A 23,487-nucleotide genomic window follows, 5' to 3' on the forward strand; every position below is an offset into this window, starting at 1 on the left:
TCCTGAGAGCCTTCTGAGGGGGCTTCATCTGCTGGACCCCCAGCCCCTGGCATATGGGTGGCCCCTAGTAAACATCAAGTGACCAGATGAACAACCACCTGCAGGTCCCCATTGGTCCTCTTCCTCAGGAGTCCTTGCCGGACATCAAAGAGCCCTGAACGGGACGGCCTGGCCAGCCCCTGCCAGCCCACCAGCTTCTCATAGCCATGGCGGCATCACTCACCCTCGTAGGATAGCACATGGCCCTTCTTGCCCTCATAGATGACATGGCCCTTGGGCAGCCCATCCTCCCGGCTGCGGTCCAGGCGGCTTGGGCTGTCCTCACCGATGATCCTGGTGATGGTTCCCTTGTACAGGACATCGGCCGGCGTGCCCTGGGGGTGTGGAGGCGGGTGATCACCTGCAGGCTCTGGCCAGGGACCGCACCCACCCCCAACTCGCCAGACATGACCAGGACGTGTGCACGTGTGCCTTCCAAATCCACACAGGCACACATGTGTATATCACTGCATACGTGTTCATACACATGCGGCTTCAAAAGAGAAGGCAGAGGGAATTCCCTGGCGGTCCAGCGGTTAGGACTCCATGCTTTCACTGCCGGCACCGAGGTTCAATTCCTGGTTGAGGAACTAAGATACCGCAAGCTGCCGTGTGGCCAAGAGAAAAAAGAAACAAATGGGGGAGGCAGAGCCCTCCAGAACACAACCACACGGAACAAACATCAGCGATATTATTAATCATAAGCTCTGAAACCTGTACAGGTATCGACTCATTTAATCCTGGAAACAGCCCTCAGTCAGGTTCTACTGAGCCTATTTCAGATGAGGAAACCGAGGCACCAAGACACCAGGTAGCTTCGCCCAGGGTCACCTGGCTAAACGAGGGCAGAGCCAGGCTGGGAAGCCAGGCAGCCTGGTCCCGGGCCTGAGCTTCTACTTGTACTATGTGACTTATACTTTCTCAGAGCCTGGATGCTGGGATGTCAGTCCACGTGCCTGTGACCACGTGTCGCTCCCCAAACGAGAATGGGGACTCACATCAGAGCGGGACACCAGAAATCTGAGCTCTGACACAGGGTTTCTCAGTCTTGGCACTGTGACCTGTGGGGCCAGATGCTTCTCTGTGGTGGGGGCCACCCTGGACACTGTAGGACGCTTAGCAGCGCCCCTACCCTGGCACCCTGGGCTCTACCCACTAGATGCCATGTGATTCCCTCAACCTGCCCCTCCAGATGTGACGATCAAAGACGTCCCCAGACACTGCCCAGTGTCCCCTGGAGGTAAAATTGCCCCCATCAGGAACTACGGCCTTAGAGGGAGTGTGCTTCCTATGAGGGGTGTATTCAGCCAGACAGAAGATGGCCCCATGGGGTAGCATCCTGCCTTGGGTGACTTCCAAGAACATGAGTGTGAGGGTCAGAATATCAGTCTGGAGCCAGACTGCTGGATGGCAAACAGCAGCTTTACCAGCGAGTTGCTGTGTGACCTTTGTCAGGTCACTTTGCCTCTCTGAGCCTCAGTCTGTACATCTGCAAAACAGACGCAATCTCTGTCTACGACTCTTGAAGGCACCTGGCACAGACAAGCTGTCCCCAGATCAAGACGTCTCTCTTCTCTTTCTATGAATCCAAGAGCCGATTCAGAGATGTGAGTCTGACCGTGTGCCAAGCCCGGGACTGGTGCCCTTCGAGTCTCCCCATGGGAGCATCTCTGCCAAGAAACATCCTTCTGTGGGGTAAGGGCAACAACTGGCACCCCCTGGGCTTTTATCCCAAATCCTGGTCTTCAAGGAGGAGAAAAACAAAATGCCCTAACAGGTCTCTGGACAGGTCTCCCCAGACGTCTCAAAGCAGACACCCTAGACAGGATCCCCTGGTCACACTTTAGAAGACTTGTGCACAAACAGCATAGAATAAATGGGCTTCAGTTTGGGTGATGGTCCAGTGGTGGGCAGTCACCTCTCTCCTCAAAAGGGCACAGGGCAGAGGAGCCAACTGCATGTCATCAGGAAAGGCCTCCCCAGGGGCAGCTGACATAAGCACACCCATTATAAGTCTACGTGTGCACGAGTTTGTGTGTGTGTTTGTGTACGTGTGAGTCTGTGTGTTTGTGTTGCCTGCACAAATTTCATCACCACCTGGTCAAGAGGCTGTGGGAAACTCTGACCCGCACACATCTGGCAGCTGCCACCCTCTGCCAACAACTATCACAGGGGTGTGAATGACCGACATGGCTCGGGTCACGGCCACCTGGAAAGCAGAGGCCGACGGATGCCCAGGCACTTCAGATGGCGACCTTTAATCCCAAACCACTCTATGAGAATGACTCAGCAGGACTTCCCTGGCTATCTGGTGGTTAAGACTCTGCACTTCACATGCAAGGGGTGCGGGTTCAATCCCTGGTTGGGAAGTTAAGATCCCACATGCCAAAAAAAAGTGATTTAAGAATCCCTACTCTGTATGAGTACTGATAACTGAAGCTCCAATAGTTTGGCCACCTGATGCAAAAAGCCGACTCATTGAAAAAGACACTGATGCTGGGAAAGATTCAAGGCAAAAGGAGAAGAGGGTGACAGGATGAGATGGTTAAATGGCATCACTGATTCAATGAATATGAACTTGGGCAAACTCTGGGAGATAGTGAGGGACAGGGAGGCCTGGTGTGCACGCTGCAGTCCATGGGGTTGCAAAAAGTCAGACAAAATTGAACGACTCAACTCAATATGAGAATGACTCAGCGAGAGACAATTTTACCAAAAGGGTTTCGAAACTGAGTCGGGGGCGTCGGTCCCCTGCCCGGGTGAGAGTGCGGCCTGCCTTTGGCCCTAGGTACCTGGCAGCTGCCTTCATAAGTTGGTGATTTCAAAACCGACAGGTCTTAGAGAAACCTGAAGCATGAGGGGCCCCCTCCGTGGTGGGATCTGAGGCCTCTGGGGTGCAAAGACACCTCACAGAGCCTGCAGCCTCAAGTTTCATCATTCAGACACGTATGGGAGGGAGTGCTCTTCCCCGGGCCCAGAATGCTGTTCCCTGAGGTTCCTAAAGGGGTCACAGCTCTGAGAGGTCTCCCCCAGCTCCCCTGTCTATGTGGCCTCGGCAGCATTGGATGCTCTCAATCGCAGTGTTTGACTCAAAGTCTGAAATCACCGCTCAGTTTTCACCGGTCTGCCTCCCTCCACTACCCTGCCAGCTCCTCGGGGGGCCTCGAGGTTTTTGTTCAGCACATTAAATGCCTGGCTCCCAGGAGAGATGGATGCTCACAGAACAAGCGGGTATCCCCAGGAAGCCACCCCATCCACTGGGGCGGGGGCCGCACAGGGATGCTGGCGGGGAGTGGGTGGGCTGCCCACTGCTTTGTCCACAATCGGGGCCATGTCCAGAATGCTGCCTGCGAGTCCCACCCTGGTCCCGCATGCTGTGGCCCCGGACACCTACGTGGGTGATAGAGCCGCGGTACGTGATGGGGCTCTCGGAGGGGACCCGCGTGCTGGGGGTGCCCTTGGTGATGCTTCCGCCTGGAACCGAGCCCAGAGACGTCCCTGGAAGACATGAGACACAGGGCTTAAGAGCCGGACCCAGGGCCACCCCAACTGTGCTCCTGGTGACCTGCAAGTTCCACCCCCTCCACTCGTGGTGTCTCAATGCAGAGTCCCCCCGCCCCTAAATGGAGAGACAGACACTTGGGAAGAGAAGCTGTCAAACCCCCTGGGAGCTGACACTTCTCAGACAGGGTTTGGATAAGGGGTCTCATTCCTGCCTCGACCCTCCCTGGGATGGAGGAGCAGCCACAGGGATGAGGGCAAGACACCGTGCCTCATGCCCAGCTCCCACGCCCTCACCTCTCAGGACGGATGTCTCCTGGGCCGTAGGCACCCCCAGGCTCTCAGGGGGTCCTGCCTGGCCCCGTGGGGATAGCTGCTCCTGCTTCACTCCGCTGAACGGTGCTGGGGATGGGCGAGAGCGGTGAGCAGAGCCACAGGGCAGGGATTTGGAGGCATGGCCCCCCTCCCCGCCCTACCCAGGGGCTAGGGGTCCTTCCCCCCATGCTCAGGCCAGAGTCCCAAAGGCCAAATTGCCCTCCCTCACCCCTTGACACAAAGGGTGGCAGATGAGCCTCGGCCGTCAAGGTTGGGGGGTCTGGATCCTTACCCAGCTTCTTGGGGTCCATGGCGAGGGGCAGCCCCATGGCGATGGGGCCCACAGGGGCCTTGGCATGCTCTGAGTATGGGACGTGGAGCTGCACCGACATTCCCTGTGGGGGCAGAGGTCATGGGTCCCAGAGGCTTCAACCAGGGCTTCCTGACACCCGCTTTCATGAGAGTGCAAGAGGAGGGGAACCTCGGGACCACACACGGGTCAGAGAGGCCTAGGGCTCAAGTCCCGGCCCCGCTGCTCCTCTGAGTGACTGTGGACAAGTCACTGCCTCTCCTGAGCCTCAGGGCCCTCACCTGTGTGGTGGCCATCATGACCTGGTTTAAAGGAAATGGTGCCCACGAGCATCTGGGCAAAGTGGAAGCCTTGCCCCTGCCCTGCAACCCACGGTGGCAGGTCAGGGAGATGAAGGGGCAGGCAGACCAAGGCTTTGCACATGCTGATGCTGGGTGTCTAGTGAGCGTGCTCTTCCGTTTCACAGGGAGGTGCAGAAAGGTTAAGTAACTTGCCGAAGGCCACACAGTCTGGATGCAGTGCCCCCACTCTTGGATGCCCCATGGGGTGACCTCCCAAGGTCCTGAAGCCTGGGGCAGGCTGCAGCCAGCTTGGACCTAGCCACTTGGGTGCCTGGCCCGCACCCAGACACCATTGATCCCAGCGACCCCTCCCCCAACTGTACAGATGGAAAGGCCAAACCCTTGAAAGAGGAAGGGGCTATTCTCTGGGCACCAGCTGGCACAGGTATTTCTGGGGGGCTGGCCCTCCCACCTCACCTGGGAGATGGCCCCCATTTGCCTCTCGAGGACGCTGGGGTGCTTGGTGGAGGAGATGAGGGGCGGTGGGTTGGAGATGGTGGGTGGCCGTGGCAGGACGGGCCGGGCGCTGTCGTGGAGGCCCAGGGGCAGCGGGTGACCTGCAGGGCACATGTCTGTCCTTCATGGGGCTCCAGAGCAGTCAGAGATACAGCCCCCGGGGCCTCTCCCCACCGTGTCCCTGTCCTGTCCAGGGGAGTGCCTGTCCACACATGCCCGCCTACTGCTCCTCTCCCAACTCTGCCCTGGGGACCTGTCTGCATCCTTGGTTCAGACACCACTATTTCCATCCACCCCACCTCCCTCCACCCACCCCACCTCCGGGTCCTGGACCAGGTCCCTCCACTCTCCCTAGACTCCTTAACTGGCCTCCCCACCCCTCCTTTACCCTCCAATAGTTCATTCCGCTCACAGGAACCAAAAGGGTCTTTTCCAAAGCCTGCTGGCTCACCTGCCCCCCACCCCCCGCCTCCCCTGCCGACCCTTCTGTGGCTCCCCACTGCCTCCAGGGCAAGACGTCAGCCTGTGACACAGCTTTCAGGTTCACCTGACCTTGCGGGTGTGGTCTCCCCAGGCTCACTGGGCACTGCGCTTCCACCATGGCAGTCTGATTCAGTGTCTCAACCTTCGCCGGCTCTTTCCTGCCTCCAGACCTTTGCACATGCTGTTCCCACTGCCTGGCATACCCGTCCCTGTTTTTCTGGCTCTTTTGGCTCATAAGTCCTGCAGGATCAGCTCTGCTGAGGATGACCTTTGCTAATTAAAGTCCTCATCCACCTCTAGCCTTGCCCCTTCTATGGCTGGTAGGGCCGAGCAGGACTGGGAACCTCAAGAAAGATCTAAATCCAGCCTGACTATATTTGTAAGCCAAAGCTGTCTCCTCCCCTACTTACACCTTTCTCTCGACCTGCTCATTCTCCAGCTCTAAGTCACTGGTGGGAGCTGGTGCTCCCACTCCAAACCTGCCTCTCTCATCATCAGCTCAAGCACCTCCCACGGCTCCCTAGTACCAGTGCTTCCGTTGTCATGCTGGAGATTCCTCAAACCTCAGCGGAGCCCCCTTTCCCTTCATTGACCAGCCATCCCTCCCATTAGGACCCGTCAGATTCTAAGACCCTTCTGCATGCAGTTCCAAGCAGTGCCCAGTGGTTGGTGGGTGACTGGTGGTACCCAGTGATTGCCTGCTGGCTGACTCGCGGAGGAGGCCAGGCTGGGGTGAACTACTCACCAGGTGGGGCATAGGAGAAGGCCAGGGGGTCAGGGGCATGCGGAGAGGCCTTGATCACCTCGCGAGGGGGCACGGGGAAGGGCAGGCCTGATGTCCAGCACGAGGGGTCCGCAGGCAGCTTCTGGCCCTCAGCTGCAAAGGCCGGGAAGAACACAGGCTTCTCTGCTGAGGGGTGAGGCAGGGCAGGTAGTCAGCCACGCTCAGCCAGCCCTCAGGCCCCCAGCCCTGGCTGCCCTCCTCAAATGAGCGCCCCTCCCCTTGCCTGCAGCGCCAGCCTCGGCCAGAGGAGGGTCCCAACCAACAGTGATGGGGAGGTGGGGGGCTCCTAGGGTGGAGCTCCCCCAAGTCTGTAGACCAGGCACCACTCTGACTCTAATGTCCTCCTGAGCACGAGTGTGCCTCGGGAGTGGGCTGGGGGCCTCTCTGCGACCCTTGATTTCAGCCCTGGAAAGACACAGGCGCTGGCCCAGCCCCAGGTGAGCGAGGGGCCGGGACAAACCTCCCAACCAGGGGATGGAGGTAGCAGCAAGGGGCCCACCCATCACCTGATTTTGCGTGTACACTTGTACCGGAACGTGGTCACGTCTACCCACTTATTTATCATCTACGGCAGAGCTGAGGAGTTGCGACAGAGACTGGCCCGCAAAGCCTGAAATATTTACTATCTGGCCCTTTCCGGAAGAGGCTTGCTGATCTCTTTAGATGATGAAGGCGGTCGGAACAGTTTGCTGAGACCCGTGTACGTGTGCCCTGGCAGGTGCGGCTAGGAGCCCACATGCTTGGGACGACAGCATGTGCAGGTCAGCCTGTATACTAGCGAGTTCCACATCCGGGCACTGGGCCGGGTGTTTTGAAAGCACGAACTCAACGAGCCTCCTTGCAGACTTGGGAGGAAGAGAGCACCCAGGCCTGGCGCTGTGGAATGGGAGCTGAGTACGGACACGTTGATGGACTTATCTAGGGTTGCCAGCAAACATTTGGCCAAGTCAGGATTTGACCCCTTGACCTCACGGCCGCTGCAGCAGCAGGTAACAGAATAGCTCTCCTATGGGGGCTCCAACTAAGAGCACTGTGTGGACTGACTTGTTTATCCTCCTAACACCCTTCCAGGAACTGATGAGGATTATCCCCATTTTGCAGATGGGAACACAGAGGCTCGGAGAGGCGAAGTCACCAGGTTAAAGGCTCAAAGCCAGCGAGCAGGAGCCCTGAGCCCAGGTAGATGGACTGCAGGCTGTGACCTTAACCTTCGCCTCACACCCTGAGCACCAGAAGAGGAGCAATGATTGACCCTAGATTCTCAGGCCTGAGAACTGCCTGCAGACACAGCCAAAGACCAGGCTGTCTTCACAGTGTTCTCCTGTGGCCTCTCGCTGCTGAAATCAGTCCTAAGCACCAAACCTCTCCCTTGAGACTTGGTATCAGGCTGGAAGACCCATGGGAGCTGAGGGGTGGGGTGGGGGGACCGGGGAGTAAGCAGCTGCTAACAACTTGGGAACGCTGGGCCTGGGATGGGAACAGCAGGCAGGTGTCCTCCCTCGGGCCACCTCCAGATGACAAAGGGGTGAGGTTCTGAAGACCTAGCCGGGTGAGCGGGAGTGTGTTGGCAGCGATGAGAGGTGCCCGCTGTGGGCCCAGCAGGAGGGATGGAGGCTGTGTATGCTGTACACCGCCCCCATCTCTCCTGGGAGAGACAGAGCTCCTGCTGGACCTATGTGCCTGCTGGTGGGGGTAGCCCGCAGGAGAGGGGGTCACACATGCGGGCAGTAACCCAGGTAGGGGTTCTTACACTCAATCTCCTCTAATGGAGCACCTCTCTAGGGCCTGCACTGGGCCCAGAAAAATCCCCAAATACCCTGGATGGCGCTCATCCAGCGACCCGACCCTGTGCGCACCCGGGCTGCTCTCTCCAGCTCAGCCGCAGCTGCGGTGGGAGGGGGCAGGAGGCCTCCGGTGCTGGAAGGGAAACTTGGGCCCTGGCCAGGCTGGGCGGGTGGCCGAGAGCCTGGAGAGACAACCTGTTCCTCCAGCTGGGCCCGGGGAGCCCGAGGGGGTGGGCGGAGCCAGGGGGCAGGGGAGCGGGAGAGACCAGAGAGAGGTCGAGCTGGGTGTCAAGTTCATGCATGTGCCTAAGGGTGCTAGCCGCAGGGCAGGCCACCATACCCGATGGCAGGTGCGCCATCTCTGGTGCTGCCGAGCGATTCCAGGAAACGGCGCGGCCCTCCGCCCGTGCCAACCGGCCAAACGCCAGACTCAGAAACCAGGGGGGAGGTGGCTCACCTTCTCCCGGGACAGGGCCTGTGACCCGTCCCAGCAGGCTCTGCCTGGCCCTGTGCAGTGTCCAGCCACCCAAGCGCAGCCTGACCTGGCTCAGATCTGGTGCTGGCCGAGGCTGTGTGGGCCCCTGACGTTGCCATGCAGCTACCCTGCCCTGGGCTAGTGCCCTGGCCCTCGAATGTCCTTCCAGACCAGACCCCATGTCTCACACTACACTCTTGCCCAGCAAACCGCACCCCACCCATGGGGAGTCCCGGGCCCAGCGTGGGTGACCGGCAGGGTCCCAGGAGGCAGTTGACACCCTGCTTTGAACCCCCTACTTAGGTTCCTCAGCAGGTTCCACTGGCTTTGCCTCTGAAACAAAATTCCAAGGCACCCCCACCTTCCTTCCATCTCCACGGTCACCCATATAGTCCAGACTGCCACCACTGCTGGCCGGGAACAGCACTGTGCCCTCCTCCATCTGCCCACAGCTCCCTGTAGCCCTTTCTTCCCAACAATGGTCAGAGAAAAAGAGATCTTTTCAAAATAGAAATCGGACAGCCTGACCTCTCCTCAGTCCCCAACAAACACATACACCCTGAAAGTCCCTCTTGCAAAGGCTTTCTTTTCCTGCACCCGAGACCAAAGGTCCATAGCACCATAGCCTACAAGGCCCTACACAATCTGGTCCCCATCCCCCATCCTCCCCTCCCCTCTCCCCAGCCACCATGACCTCTTGGGAGCTCCACTGACAGACCAAGCTTGTTCCTACCCCAGGGCCTTTGCACATGCTGTTCCTGGTGCCTGGAATGCCCTTCCCCCAGATCTCCCCACCACTGCCTTATCCTGGTCTCGGAGACCCCTTCCCTGAGCCCCTCGTCACTCACCCCATTTTGTCTCGTTCGTTTCATGAACTACCCTGAGGTCATCTTGCTTCCTTATGCGTTCCCCTGCTTAACATACTCTCATTCACAAGAAGGGTGGCTGCCCGGAGGAGGAAGTTCATCCTGCTCACTGCCAGACCCACACTACCCAGGGGTAGTGCTTGGCAATGGTGGGTGTTCAACACATGTCCTGATCCCCTGGCCACACGCTGGATGGATGCATGCCCGTCCACGTGGGTGGCATCTGAGACTTCCTATGGCAGGTGAAGGTAGCCGCAGGGAGATAGGTGGGGGTGGGCCGATTAGCCAGGAGGTGTCTGGCAGACCCCTGTCACTTGTGACGTGTGGAGCTGGCCTCCTTTAGGGACAGCCCTGCTTTTGTCCTCAGACACACAGCACCGCCCTCAGGGAGGTCCATGGCCAAGGGCCAGCCTGACTCTAGAGACGGCAAGATGCCGTACCAGAAGTTGCTCGAGGTGATGGCGCATATGGCCCTGGCCACCGAGTCTGTCCCTGGCTGTGTTGGACAGTGACAGTGCCTGGGGTCCTGCTGCCCTCGGACCCCTAGAGCAGCCCTCAGGAGCCTGGGCTAGCACAGCATGGGGGGAGCCTTTGGAGGGAGGGGGTCAGCCCCCATTGCTTGCGCTGTGACAGGCTGATCTGGGAGGGGTGTCCCTTAGGGATACAGGCTTGAGACTTCTTGGGGCCGGTGGGGAGTGGGGCAGAGATAGAAGATCCAGAGAACAAGAAACCAGACCCCACCTGTCTCCTGACCTTGAACTTCACGTGGTGACAGTAAAGCACGCCCCGGGCAGTTGCTGCAACACAGCTGCTCGGGGAATCACTCACTGGCTCCCCAGTGAACCCAGTGACCTCGGCCTGGAATAAGGTCAGGGTGAAAGCTGGAGAGGGCAGTGCTTCCTGCCCAGGCCCAGAGTTGTTGCCAGCTGGTGCTGAGCCTCATGGTTCTAGAAGCTCACGTGTGGACTGAATCACATGGAACCAGAAACAGCCATAGACGTGTTTTCGTATACGCACAAAGCTTGTGGAAAATTTGAGAAGTTGCCAATGTTGAGAAACTCTTAAGATTTCACATGAAAAGATGGATTTCTAGCTTCTCTGAAAGAACAACCCACAACCCCAGGCCTGAATTGCCACGTGGTAACTCTTGGCTGAGGCCAACGTGAGCCCACTTCAGAAAGAGCGTAAGTTCTCCATGCTGCAGTCCCTACCACCCCCTACTGCCTCACTCCCACGTGTTTCACTCATTAACTTGGCCTGTCCCACCAGCACAGCCATGGAGCTGGGAACAGCTGCTCGGCATACACAAAAGGCCCCTTATGCCCGCCCATCAGCCCCCTCTCCGACTCCCTCAGCCACTGACAAACACTTACCCTCCTTCTCGGCAGGAGGCACAGGACTCCTGCTTTTGCCTCGAGGGCTGCTGCTGGGCGGCTGGGGGGTGTCACTCTCCGGCTGCAGGTGCTGCGACGGTGGGGGGGCGGGGGGAGCTGGCTTAGAGGGAGCTGCTTCCTCCCGGGGCGACTCATGGACTTTGGTGACCTGCTGGGGGAAAGCCAGGAGGAGAAAGCGTCTTTACAGGCTGTCTGCAGGTCCCAGAGATTAGGGAAAGCCTTCCAGGCCCCCTGCGAGTGACCAGCCTCAAAGCTGAGGCCCAGGAGAGGTAACAACACGCACAAGGGCACACGGCTTGAGGGCCAGGAAGGGAGGGCTTTGTGCAAAGTGTAGGGGGTATGCCCAGCCATCCCGGGTGCCTGGCTGTGGATTGGGAGCCCTCATTATCCTGCCCCTTGCCCCTTCCCCCTTCCCCAAATTTCTCGGGGTCTCAGAGAGATCAGAGCTGACAAATGGGACAGTGCCCGGCTGTGGGGAGCAGGCAGCACAGACTGGCACTCCTTGTGCCCCTCACTCAAAAAGCCCTGGTCAGCTCAGAGTCTTTCAGCCCCCAGCCCCCAGGTGCACGGGAAGGCCAGGCTCATGTCCTGGGAGAGGGCAATGACTATGTGAGTGTGCTAAGTCGCTTCAGTCGTGTCCAACTCTTGGCCACCCTATGGACTGTAGCCCGCCAGGCTCCTCTGTCCATGGGATTTCCCAGGCAAGAATACTGGAGTGGGTTGCCATGCCCTCCTCCAGGGGGATCTTCCCAACCCAGGGATCGAACCCGCATCTCTTACGTCTCCTGCATTGGCAGGCGGGTTCTTTACCACTAGTACCACCAATGACTGAGCCGTTACAATTACGGCACCTCTGAGGATCCTCCTGCTTGGCCTGGAGAATCTTCTGGACAACCCCCCAACCCCTGCAGAGGGTCTCAAGTTAACTGGTGGGGCCCCGCCCTCCGCTTTGAGGTGTTGTGACAGTGGGGGGCTTCCTGCCTAGTCTGGGGGGCTCCGGAGAACACTCGGCAGGCAGAGGTGGCACGGTGAGAGCTGCCAGGCTGGGAAGCCAGAGGGAGGAGACCTGCAGGCCAGGAACTTTGGGGGCCCCCCAGCCCCCCTACTGTTCCTGCCTGTCTCCATGAGGATTTCTATAGGAAACAGGAGGTGGTGGGAAGGGAGGGGCTGCAGGTGCCGGGCCTCCACCTCCCTGGCCTGCGATCAGCCTGATTTATTGTCTCCCCAACAGGAAGTAAAGGTCACAGGGGCTCTGCGGGTCCTGGCTGGGTGGGGGTCCTGGGTCATGGGAGGTGGGCCCGGGACTCACAATAGGGGGGATGGCGGCTGCCCGCTGCTTCAGCTGTTTCAGGTCCAGCGGCTTCTGGGGTGAGGCGTTGGTCCTGGTGTCACTGGTCGGGGTGAGGAGGCTGGGCCGTGGTGACAGGAGCCTGGTGGCAGGGGGGACGGCAGGGGGGATGGGGAAACCAGTGTCAGGTCCATGGGCTCACAGCCTCTCCTGGCTCCTGCCTGGATGATGTGGCTGGGGGTGCCACCAGAGGGAGGCGAACGTCCAGCACCGGGGAGACCTGGGGTCAGGGTGGGGGCTCCTCTCTCCCTCCTCTGCTCCATTCAGGCCCCACAAGGGACCAAGACCCCTCCCACCCCAGCCCAGAGGATCAAACGCTCCCGAGATGGCCCAGGACAAGGGAAGTCCCAGAGAAGCCCACACTCAGGGCCCGTACCACGACTGGCCCTTGGGAAGCTGCTGGGAAACCCAAGAATCAACGTGATTAAGGCTTGGGAGGCTTAAGAGATTCAGGGAGATGACTCATCACCCAAGTATGAGAGGCTCAGGCCCCAGGGTAGGGGCCTGAGGTATGGTGCTGAGTGGGCCCTGCTTACTGGAGACGAGGACTGGAGCACCCTCCCACTCAACCAGAATGCGTGGCTAACCGGAATCTTGGCTAACCAGGCGCAAGCTCTGCGGGCGGGGGGTCAGCGTGTACACCGCCCGCCCTGCAGCCATAAGTGCTGGGCTGGGCCTGCAGGTGGCTTGTCCTTTAAAGCAAGGTCACGTCTATCTGCTGCTGACATGCAGAACAGGGCAGCAACCTGCTAAGGGTGCACGGTGTGTGTGTGTGTTTGTGTGTGTGTGTGTGTGTGTGTGTGTGTGCGCCGTGTCTGCACATGGGTGCACAGAGGCGGGCAGGAAGGGCAGGGGGCTAAAACATGGTGGGATGCCAGGGCTGGGGTCACCCCAGGGAAGAGCTACAGTGTCTCGGGTGCCCGGGGTAGAGGCTGCCCTGGGACGTAGCTCCAGAGCTGCTCACCGGTGTCCCCTCCTTGAAAGGTCTTCAGGGATTTCCAGGACACAACAGCCCTGGCCCGGTGCCATGCCACAAGCCCCGTCTGGTTCACCAGCTGGCACGAGGTCTCAAGGGCAGAAGCTCAGAGCCCCAGCCTCAGAGCCCCTCACCCCTGCACCGGGACTGCCGGGTTCTTGCCCAGCTCTCGAGTCCCACCTGGGACCACCATTCCCTGAAGACACAGCAGGTCTGAGGGAATCAGTGTGCACGCCAGGAGGATTCAGCCAGGAGGGAGAATCACAAGACAGGTCAGCGTAGCCTGAGGGTCCTGTGGGCACAGCCCCTAGTGTGTGCCGTGACCATCCTGGCTGATGCCACGTGCAGACTGTCAGTACAGCCCCTGCCTTCCAGGTGAGATCCGTGATAGCCAGGGTGCAGCTCACGCCACCCAGAGCTGGCTGCCGGATGCCAAGAGCGGATCATGTAGTGTAGGACAGACGCATGACGTGCAGCCGAGGGGGACCCCCGCTCTCTGCGGTGATGGGACCGTGGCCCGTGACAAGCCAGTCCCTCAGGTGCTGACCCCCTGCCCACATCTGCCACATGCTCAGCTAAGCAGAGACAGTCTTGGCGACACCCCTGGGGCTGCCCACGGCATGCAAGTGGCGCCAGGCTCCGAGGTCAGACTGACTTCATGCTCAGCTGGGCTTCACAGTCCTCCTGACCAGCTCACCCTCCCTGCCGTCCTCATCTCTCTCGACCTCTCCGGATCCTGCTCAGGCTCCCAGGACCACCGGAGGCCTCTCCTCTGGTGGCTGCCCATCCTCACTCCCCCGGAGACCCAGGCCCAGCCTCGTTTGGCTCTCTACCCTTGGGCCAAAGCCCCCTGACCAGGTCCAAGAACCGATGCTCTCACTTGTCTGTACCCCTCACCATCGGCTTCAAATGTCACCAGCCCAGCCTTGCTCCCCTCCTCTTGCAACTAATTATCACTCTGCTTAAATCAACTTGTATTTGTAACCTTAAGAGTGAATACACTGTAGCCCTTCTGGAAAATGCTCTGGCATTTCCTCAGGAAGTGCATTAGAGTCAATCCAGGGCCCAGCATTTGCACTGCTGGGCATACCCTCGTGAGAATAGACACACACACACCTACACACCAACCGTTCACAGAAGATCATAGCAGCCACAATCTGCAAAAGCCAAAAGATGGAAGCAACCCTCACGTCCAAAACCAGGTGAAATGGATAAACAAAATGTGGTATGTCCATACAGCGGAATATTACTCAGCCAAAAAGAATGACTCCAGGCTACAACTTGGATGAACCTCAGAAACACGATGCTGAGCGCAAGAAGCCAGTTGCAAAAGGCCACGTACTGCGTGATTCCAATTACATGAAATTCCTCCAAGAGGCAAATCCATAGACACAGAAGATAAGATGAGCGGGTGCCGGGGGTGGGGGATAAGGACTGAAAGCTAATGGCCTGGGGTTTCTTTCTGGGGTAGTTGACAATATCCTGGAATTAAACAGTGCTGATGATTACATAACTCTGTGAATGTACTAAAAAAAAAATCACACTTCAATGGCTGAATTGTATGGCTTGTGAATTATGTCTCAGTAAAGCTGTTATAAGGAAAAGATAAAGAATATACTCCTTGCTGACCACAAAATCAAGGGTTTGATATATTAAGTATATTGTTTCCATGAACAATAAAGTAATAATGCTATACTATTATCTATTGTATAAAATATTTGAAAATGCAAATTTTAAGGTTAAAATATAAACTTTTATATCTGTGTAAATATAATTTTATAGGGACACAAAATATGCTTTTATGATACAAATAAGAAGCCAAGTGTCTGTGTCTCACTCTGATTGTCAGCAAACTAGGGCTTTGCCCTGCCCTGGTTCCCCTGTGGTTCCTTGTCCAGGCAGGGGGCAGGCAGATTGGAGGGGAGCAGGGATCATCCTCAAATGCCCTCAGCAGTCACCAGCTGGGGGTGTGCATGGAGGCCCAGACCCCTCTCTCTTGAGTCCCCCTGACCCCACCCAGGGAGGCAAGAGCTCAGTGGGGGCTGCAGCCATGGGCATAGTACTTCACAGCTGACAAGATGACAGTAGCCTGACCGCTCACTGTAAAGAGGGCAGCATCCAAGAGCAAGGGCCTGGATCCTGATCTTTAACAAGCCTGAGGGGCCTGAGCCTCCCCACCACCCCGAGGGGCGGGAAGATGCCTGGCACTCATGTGGCCCCCAAACTGCCTCATCCCACCTCCACAGCGGCAGGAGCCACCACCTCCAGGAGCTCTCCTCACAGTCTCACCCTCCCTCTGTTCTCTTTCCTTTGTTTTCTTGGAAGACAGGGCATTTATTTTCCTCCTCAGAGACCAGAGCAGGGTAGGGGCTCTCGGAGCCTGGCACTGTGCACGTGACCTGGGCAGGGAGGGGCAGGGGCGGGGGTTGGGGGGAAGCTGGGTGGCGGGGGAAGCCGGCAACTCGGCTGGGAGCAGCTGGGGCCTTGCCCCCCAACCCTGAAGTTCAAGACTCCACCTCCTAGTTCAAATCCCACCACTGGGCAGGTGACTTGACCAACTGTGCCTGACTCGGTTTCCTCACCTGTAAAATGGGTATGAGAACAGTTGCTCCCTACAGTGACTGTCCTGTGGGCAGGATACGGGGAGGCACAGGAAGCCGTGCCAACAACGCCTAGTGCTGAGCGGCCTGGGCGTCTCCTCGTCCCTGCGGGTTTGCTTCCCGCCCCGGAAGACCAGGGCTGGGGAGGGGGCAGGGGCCCAGGGGATGCTGGGTCTGCAACAGCATGTCCCTTCTCTGCTGAGCCCCCTCCCCAGATTCCTCATTATCGCTGGGCTGGGATAATCCCGGCTGCCAGGCTGGGGCTGGGAAGGCAGGATCGTGCAGATTCACAACGGCATGGTCATGCTGGTTTCCCACGCCCCCAAGATAAAACCCCACTCCTCGCTTCAACCCCCGGGGCCCTGTGGGGCCAGGTAGAGCCAGGACTCTGCCCACCTCTGTGACCTCCTCTCGTGCCCTCTCCCCCTTCCCTCACTCGCTCTGCTCTCTGCCACAGGCCTCTTTGCCATCTACCGAACACAAGCTCGTGAGGCCATAGGATCTTTGCAGTGATTTTCCCTCCCTGTCTCATACTCTGTGTTTCCATCATCTTTCAATGTCACCTCCTCAGGCAAGTCACACTCTCTCCATGACCAATCTCTCCCTCATTCACTTATCACACGAGCATTCCCTTTATTCCACTGCTGTTCCAATTCCGTACTAATCGCTCCCAGTGAAATGTAAGCTCCCTGGAGCCAGGACCTCATTTGTTGCTGCTCGCCTTGAGCTCAGGATGGTACCTGGCACACCCTGGTGCCTAGTTAATCATTTACAGAATAGAGAAATAAAGGAGAAATTGCTGTTACATTCTTTTGAAATTCCAGGGGCTCAGCGGAAGCAACTACATTCCAACCTCCTCATGGAGTGAACTTTGGGGGCTCCTGAAGCAGTTCCAAAGGAAGGGAGCAACTCTTTTCATTGAGCATCTTACTGGGGGCTCGGAACTCCATTATTCTCTCAAGCAGCCCGTAAGTGGGGATACCCACACCCATCTTGTGGATGAAAAAACTGAGGTCCAGGGCAAGGCACTTATGAAGGCCCAGCCCTGCCAGAAAGTGCCCAGCACCGTCTCTGGGAAATGGAACAGGCGGAGGCAGGCAAGCTCAAGGCTCTGCAATCAAAGCCACTATCTCTGGCCGCTGGCCAAGAAAACTCCCAGGCGGAGCTGTCTGGCAGAAAGCAATGGAGAGTAAAAAGCAGGATATGATTTTCTCTCCCAAAGCTGTACAGGCATGGGCCAGAACGCAATGCATCTTCTGTCTTGTCCAGGGACGCCCAGTGCACTGCACTGAGACTGCCAGGCGGGAGGCAGGGCTGTGGGCAGGAGGCCAGGACCTGGGGTCGCCCACCGATCTCTCTGGGGTGGTAGAGGGGGGTGGTGCTGGCTGCCAGGGCGCACTCTGACGCATCTCGCCTGCGTCCTCCGGCGCCCGCCTGGCCCCGTGCGGCCGCGGCCGGGGCAGGAGGGAGGGGTGGCGGACTGCCAGCCAGGAAGAGGTCAGGAGGCTGGCCTGAGTCCAGCCTCACCCTGAGGGTGGGGGACTGGCCTCGGTCACAGAGGGCGTGACAAACCAGGTGTCCTGACTCCCAGCCCAGGGTTCCTGCTCCCGAGGGACCAAAGGCTGGACGCTCAGGCAGGAAGAGTGGACAGGAGCCAGACCCAGCTGGGGGATAGAAAGACACGTCCCTGGGTGGGGCTGAGGCTGTTGGGGGGAGAGGCTGAAAGCAGGCTGTGGGGCTTCAGGCCTGGCCCGAGGGGTCCAGGGGGAAGCTGTTGGGACCCAGGCCAACCCTCTGAGGTGTCCAGCCCAGGCAGGCCATGCGTACCCAAAACACAGACTCCAGGAGGCCGCTTATCAGCGTGGCTGTCCCATGAGCTCAACGCTCTTCCCGCTAAGAGCAGAAACCTGTGTTTCCATGACTGTCTCTGTGGCCAGCGGGAGTAGGGTGGGGAGCCGCCCACCCTGACCCCATTACCCAGGCACAAAGAGCGAGACTCTGGCCCAGGGCCTTCCCCGGCAGATCAGGCCGCCGTGAACTCTTGTTTTCCAAGCTGTGCCCACTGGGCAGGAAACTTAGGACCTCCAGGCCCCTAGAAACCTGCTGGCCAGACCTCTGCTTATCCAAGAGCCATACAAGTGGGCTGAGGGTCCTGCCAGGAACCAGAGGTAGCTCACCGAACACATGGGGACCCAGCGAGCTCTGACCAAGTCCGGTTTTCACATGAAACGTTCTAGAATTTGCCATCTCCGCATGCCCCAAGGTGAATCACAGAGCAGAGGAAACGGCTCCCAGTGAACCGGTCGGATTTGAAAGTCAGATTTTCCTCCCTCTCGCGCTGCCCAGAACTTTTCCGAGAGACGTGAGAGGAGCGAAAACAGACTGCACTGTTTTCAGTCAAAATAAAAATGACCGGCCCGCCTCATTAGAAAACAATTCCTTAAGCCGCCCAGATGCAAGAGGGCGTGGATCTCCGCAGCCCTGCCCTTTGCTGCCCACACTGGGCCCTGAGTGGGGCCTGCCGGCTTCCGCTCTGGCCGGGGTCTCGGGGACCCTCAGGGACCCTCAGCAGGCAGAACATGAACCGGCCAGGATCCCGGGCATCTGCCACTTGCCCCCATGTCCACCACCACCAGCCTCACCAGGACATCCCCAAGGTCGCCTCACAAGGCGCACCCCTCTGCCCCTCTGGCCCTCATTAAATCTCCCCCCTCACACAGCAGGCAAGTTTCAGAGCCTGCAACACACCCCAAGTCACAGGCACAAGCTGCAGAGGTCTCACTGTCCTGAGAACAAAGTGCAGCCACCCACCCAGCCCGGAGGCCCCGCAAGGCGGGCTGGTTTGCTGAATCGTGCAGGCTTAGTCCCCACCCCCGGCCTCTGCACTTGCTGGTCCCACCATGTTGAGGGTAAAACTTTGTCTCTCCAAGTCTGTTCAAGTCCTAAGAGCCAAATACCTATGAATGTGAACTTCTTTGGAAATAGGCTCTTTGCAGATGCGATGCAGTTAAGAGGAGGTCCTGAGGGTGGACCCTCATCCAAAGACTGACGTCCTTACAGCAAAAGGGAAATGCGGGCACAGGGACACATGCAGAGAATGTCACGGGACCACAGAGTGACGCGTCTACAAGCTGAGGGTGGCCCGCACCACCGGAGGCTGGAGGCGGCGGGAAGGAGCCTTCGGGGGAGTGGCCCTGCCGATGCCTTGACTCTGGGGTGGCTCTTGGTGGCGGCAGCTCTGGAAGCTAATCCACGCTCCTTGTCACCCTACTCCTCCCCGCCCAGGCTCAGCTCAGAGGCCACTGCTAATGGGGGCCCACCCCATTGATGCTGCCCTGTCCCAACATCGGAATTCCTGCCAGATGGACACTTAGTGGCAGCCCCCTCTCCCTCCGAGGGCAGGCGTGGAATCGGCCTCGTGTGCCGTTGTCTCGGTACACAGGTGATGCTCAGTAAGCGCTTACAGAATGAGACGACAAAGCCAGCGCACTCACCTGTTCTTGTCACCGCCCTCGGGCTCATCCACCTCGTCGGCGCTGCAGGTGGCACTGGAGTCACTGTCCTGGGGGGCGCCTGAGCCCTTGGCCGCGGGGCCTTTGGCCCCAGAGCCGCTGGCCTCCTTCTTCTCCACCTTGAGTGCCCCCTCAGGCGGAGCCTCCACTGCGGCCTCCTGGCCCGCCTTCACCTTGTCAGGCCCCTCTCCGGCAGCCTCCTCCTCGCATTCACTCTTGACAGGCTCCACGGGGTGCGACTCGCCTGGCTCCTCCATCTTGGCCTTGCCCACATCGGCCGCCAGCTCTGGGGCTACAGGGGGCTTCGGCTCTTCCCCCTCCTCGGTTGAGGGGGCGGCTGCGGCCTCTTCCTCCTTCTCCTCCTTGGGGACCACAGGAGGGGGCGTGGCAGGCGACTGGGTTGCTGGTGGGGGTGTGGGCGGGCTGGTGGCTTCGGGGGCCGGGGTGGGCTCGGTGGGGGCCGGGGTGTCCTCGGGCGGCGGGGTGGGCGGCTCGGGAGGTGGTGCATCCGTGCCCGGGGCAGGCGGTGGCTTGGGCCCATTCTGCCCCATGTCCTTGGCGGCCTCGGTGCGGGGTGAGGGGACACTCTCGGTGTCGGAGCTGTTGTTGACGGCGGCTGCGGGGAGAGAGCAAAGATGGGGTGAGCAGTGCCGGGGGGCGCTCAGGCTCGAGACAGGCAGGGCCCTGCCCACGCTCCTCTCACCACCCGATGACCCTGACTGTGTAGCCTGGTTCTGGGTAGGAGTTCAGGGGGCTGCGGTCCCATCCCTGGACACCAAACAGCCCCGAGGCTCCTACACGCCTGGGCAGCCCGCCTGGCCCCTCCCAGACCTCTGTCCTCCTCTGGCTGCCCTCTCCACCTGCTGACCCTGGAGGAACCCAGGACCTGTTAACTTCCGATCCCCGGAGTGGCTGGGTGGGTGGCCAGCACCCTACGGAGCCAGGCTAGGGGCAGCCAGGGGTGCAGGCTTTCGTTCTGGGGTCGCCTTATTCTCATCGGAGCTGCAGCCCTGGCTCTGCCCCTGCTGACACAGTGGCCTCCCGGCCTCGCTTTCCCCATCTATAGAGTGGGGAGAACAGTTCCCACCTCACAGGGGTTGCGGCACACAGGGTGACACCTCCTAACTGTCTGCTGCTGTGTCATGAAGATCGTCCTCATAAAAGCGGCCAGTGAGCCTGGAGGGGCTCAGGGGGAGAGGGTCCACACCAACTACAGCCCCTGGCCGCTGTCCACAGGGCTGGTTTGCAGCAGCTGCACAGTAAGTGCTGATCGAGTGACAATGTGCACAGACGAAGGGAAAGGGGCCCTCAGCTCCAGGCCTGGCTCCTTAGCCTTAACCACGACTCCTCTCCCTTCTTTGGGTTTCAATTTTCCTCACTTTCTACAAAATGGGGACATTTGAAACCTCCCTCCCTCACACTTGCTGTAGGGGAAACGTAAGTGGGTTAAGAGTCACAGGTGGACACACTAGTAAGAAATCAACAGAACAGTCAAGTCGAGTGCACTGATCCACTTGGTGTGAGCCAGGGAACAGCATGGGGAACAGACACTACGCTGAGAAGGGGGAACAGAGGCAGCGGTGGCACCAGCAGTGGCGCTCACAGACAGAGGTGTGCTCCCAGAGGTGGGGCCCTCGTAGACAACCCCCACCCCGGCCTGGCCCTACCCCCACCCCACCCCCAGGCCAGCTGGCCACATTCGTACCTGGGCCACTGCATTCCCCTCTGGGGACCTCGTTCCCAGAGGCGTGTAAGGCTGGAAGGAAGTGAGAGAAGGGTTAGAAGCGAGGTGACATGAGCAGCAGGTGGGGAGGGAGGAGGATTTGGGGCCAGGCAGGCAGGGAGGACCTACAACCTGGTCCCGAAAGCCCGCAGCCCAGAACACTCCTGGGTGTCCTTGGACAAGTCACTGGGCTTCTCTGGTTCCCGGCTCCAGGCTCCTAGGGGTGGGGTGCTGGCCTCAGAGAGGGGCAGGGCTGGAGGGAGAGGCCTTTGGGGCTGCCTGGCCCTGTCTCACCCCTCAGACGCAGAGCCAGGCCAGCAGGGGCTGCCAGTGCCCTACAAAAACACTTCTTTCAGCCTTTACTGCCCCCAGACTCCCACCTCTCCTGTCTCTTGCCTCCCTTCAAGGCCCAGAGCAAAGGCTACTCCTCCCAGAAATGACCATCCCAACAACAGCAACACAGGCTTGCTCTGCTGGTGTTGGGCTCTGGGCAAAGTGCTTCACACTCACAACTCGCTCCCAATAACCTCTAAGTTAGAGACGATCATCACCCCTCTGCTTTGCAGATGAGGAAACAGAGAGGTTGAGTCACTTGTCCCAGGCCACACTGCATGGGGGCAGCAGAGGGTTGACCCCAGCATCCTGCATCCCTCACCATGGGGTTCCTGACCCTATCTTCTGACTTCAGCAATGTCACTCCCTCTTTTCACATTGTCAGACCACAGGACGAAGGGGGCCAGCACTGAGGTCCTCTGGACAAATGGCTTAGCCCCAGAGCCTGTGTTCATCTACAAAATGAGTGGTTTACGCCTGGCTCTCTCCCTTACTCAGCAGCTTATCTCTGTCAGGGATTCTCAGGCATAAGCGTGCCTGAGGGTCGTGAAGACTCAGATGTCTGGGCCTACTCCTAAAACATTTCTCACTCAGTTGGTAAAGGCGGGGCCCAAGAATCAGTACTTCTGACAAGTTTAAATCCTGGTCCCCAAACAGGCCAACTGGCTTCCTTGGATAACTTTCCTGTGTCTCAGAGTCCTTGTCTATTAAATGGGGTGATGACAGCACCTGTTGGGCTGTTGTGATGATTAAAGGGAATAATTCAAGGCTGATGCTCTTATTACAACCACAGTCTTTACTGGAGAAACTACAGGGTCAAATGGATCGTTCCCCCCTCCCCTGGACTCATCTCCAGCCTGGATACAAGGCCCTTGCTGCCTACCCTCTGGAGGGGTCTGTGGTGCTGTTGGGATATTCTAGATGGTTCCACTGGAGAGACCTCAGGCCCTAACCCGGGACCTACCTCTCCTCCCCTATCCTGGTCACAAGGGACAGGTTTACACAGCAAATTCCAGTCGGATTGGCAGATTCCAAGTCTACCAGCTATGTGACACCTTATGTGAGTAATTCTCCTTTCCCTCCCCACATGAGGCCTCGGTTTCCTCATCTGTAAGATGGGGCTGTCACCTGGTGCCTTTGGGCAGAATCTTCTTAACTGCCTCCCGTGATGCGCTCCGGGCCACCAGGTGGTCACAGAAGCCCTGGGTCACCAGCCAAGAATGCCCATCTCCCATCTTTGATAGGGAGTGTGAACCATCAGGGGACAGGGAACTCACTACCTCAAAATTCTCTAACTGGGCAGCATCTGTTCTGCTTTTAATGCTGAGCCAAAGTCTGGCTTCCTTTAACTTTCCCACCAAGCCTGCATCCTGCCCACACACAGCCAGGAAGATATTTAAAGAGGAGAGTGGGTTCCTGCTCCCCAGGTTCCCTTTTCCTGGTTATAGACCCAGGACTCACAATTCAATGACCTGAGGGATTTGGAGCCTTTCATCAGAAACTGGTCAGGCCTCTAGCCAGCCTGGCCTGGAGAGACCCAGCGCTGGTGAGGAGGCCAGACTCAGCACCCCAGGTCACCCCCAAAGTAAGACCACAACAACCAAATGGGCCGATTCTTCATTTTCAACCTGGAAGTAGGATTCGGGCTGGTGAATGCCCTGCAGCCTGGCATAACTTGGATTTATTTGCATGTCTTGCTTATAGAGCCAGGGGTGATTTACACCTTCCTTGCAAATGCTGGCAGAAGTTTGGGAGTTTAAATGCAGGGGCAGGCAGACAGGAGCGACAGGAGGGAAACCTGGGCAGGAGACGGGACGGGAGGAGAGGGTCCCTTCACTAAGAACCTGAGGCCCCGCTGGGGAGTTCTGGCTGGCAGGATGGTAGGAGAAGCAGACACATTTAGTGAAGCAGGGGGTGGGGGCCTTCAGAGGTGTTGTGTGTGGGGGTCGCTCTCAACAGGAAAGACGAGAGGAACTCCAGGGTCGTGCCACCATTCCAACAGTCCCCCAAATGTCTCAGTCCATTCCAGAGGGACTGATGTAGAGCAAGTAAAAGGGAGGGGACTGGGGGCCAAAGGCAGAGTAATCAGTGACCAGGGATGCAAGCCTGCCCTTGGGCAGCCTCGTGTGACTTCCACATCTATAAATGCTATTTGCATAGTGGAGCCGGGTGTTACATGGGGGCCAGGCTCCAAAGCTGAGTGACTATCTTGTGCAGTTGAAATTCTTTTGAGAAGTGGGCAGAACT

At 58.5% G+C, this 23,487-nt stretch overlaps 1 protein-coding gene across 16 annotated transcripts in view; it reads right to left on the reverse strand.

Moving 5' to 3' along the window:
• The window catches only part of NCOR2 (nuclear receptor corepressor 2), a 236,218-nt gene that overhangs the window by 24,390 nt on the left and 188,341 nt on the right, over positions 1-23,487 (reverse strand). For 8 of the 16 annotated variants that reach the window (XM_018061381.1, XM_018061386.1, XM_018061384.1 and 5 more), the window contains 10 exons: positions 20,890-20,940; positions 19,167-19,800; positions 12,058-12,178; positions 10,728-10,899; positions 6,191-6,355; positions 4,924-5,063; positions 4,148-4,250; positions 3,838-3,942; positions 3,434-3,537; positions 224-374 (listed from right to left, as the gene is read on the reverse strand). In XM_018061381.1, coding sequence (XP_017916870.1) covers positions 224-374; positions 3,434-3,537; positions 3,838-3,942; positions 4,148-4,250; positions 4,924-5,063; positions 6,191-6,355; positions 10,728-10,899; positions 12,058-12,178; positions 19,167-19,800; positions 20,890-20,940 — 1,746 coding nt within the window. The remainder of the gene's footprint in view (positions 1-223; positions 375-3,433; positions 3,538-3,837; positions 3,943-4,147; positions 4,251-4,923; positions 5,064-6,190; positions 6,356-10,727; positions 10,900-12,057; positions 12,179-19,166; positions 19,801-20,889; positions 20,941-23,487) is intronic. The other 8 variants (XM_018061395.1, XM_018061387.1, XM_018061396.1 and 5 more) reach the window with 3 other exon arrangements.

Source organism: Capra hircus, chromosome 17 (genome assembly GCF_001704415.2).
Source record: "Capra hircus breed San Clemente chromosome 17, ASM170441v1, whole genome shotgun sequence".
Classification (NCBI taxonomy): Eukaryota; Metazoa; Chordata; class Mammalia; order Artiodactyla; family Bovidae; genus Capra; species Capra hircus.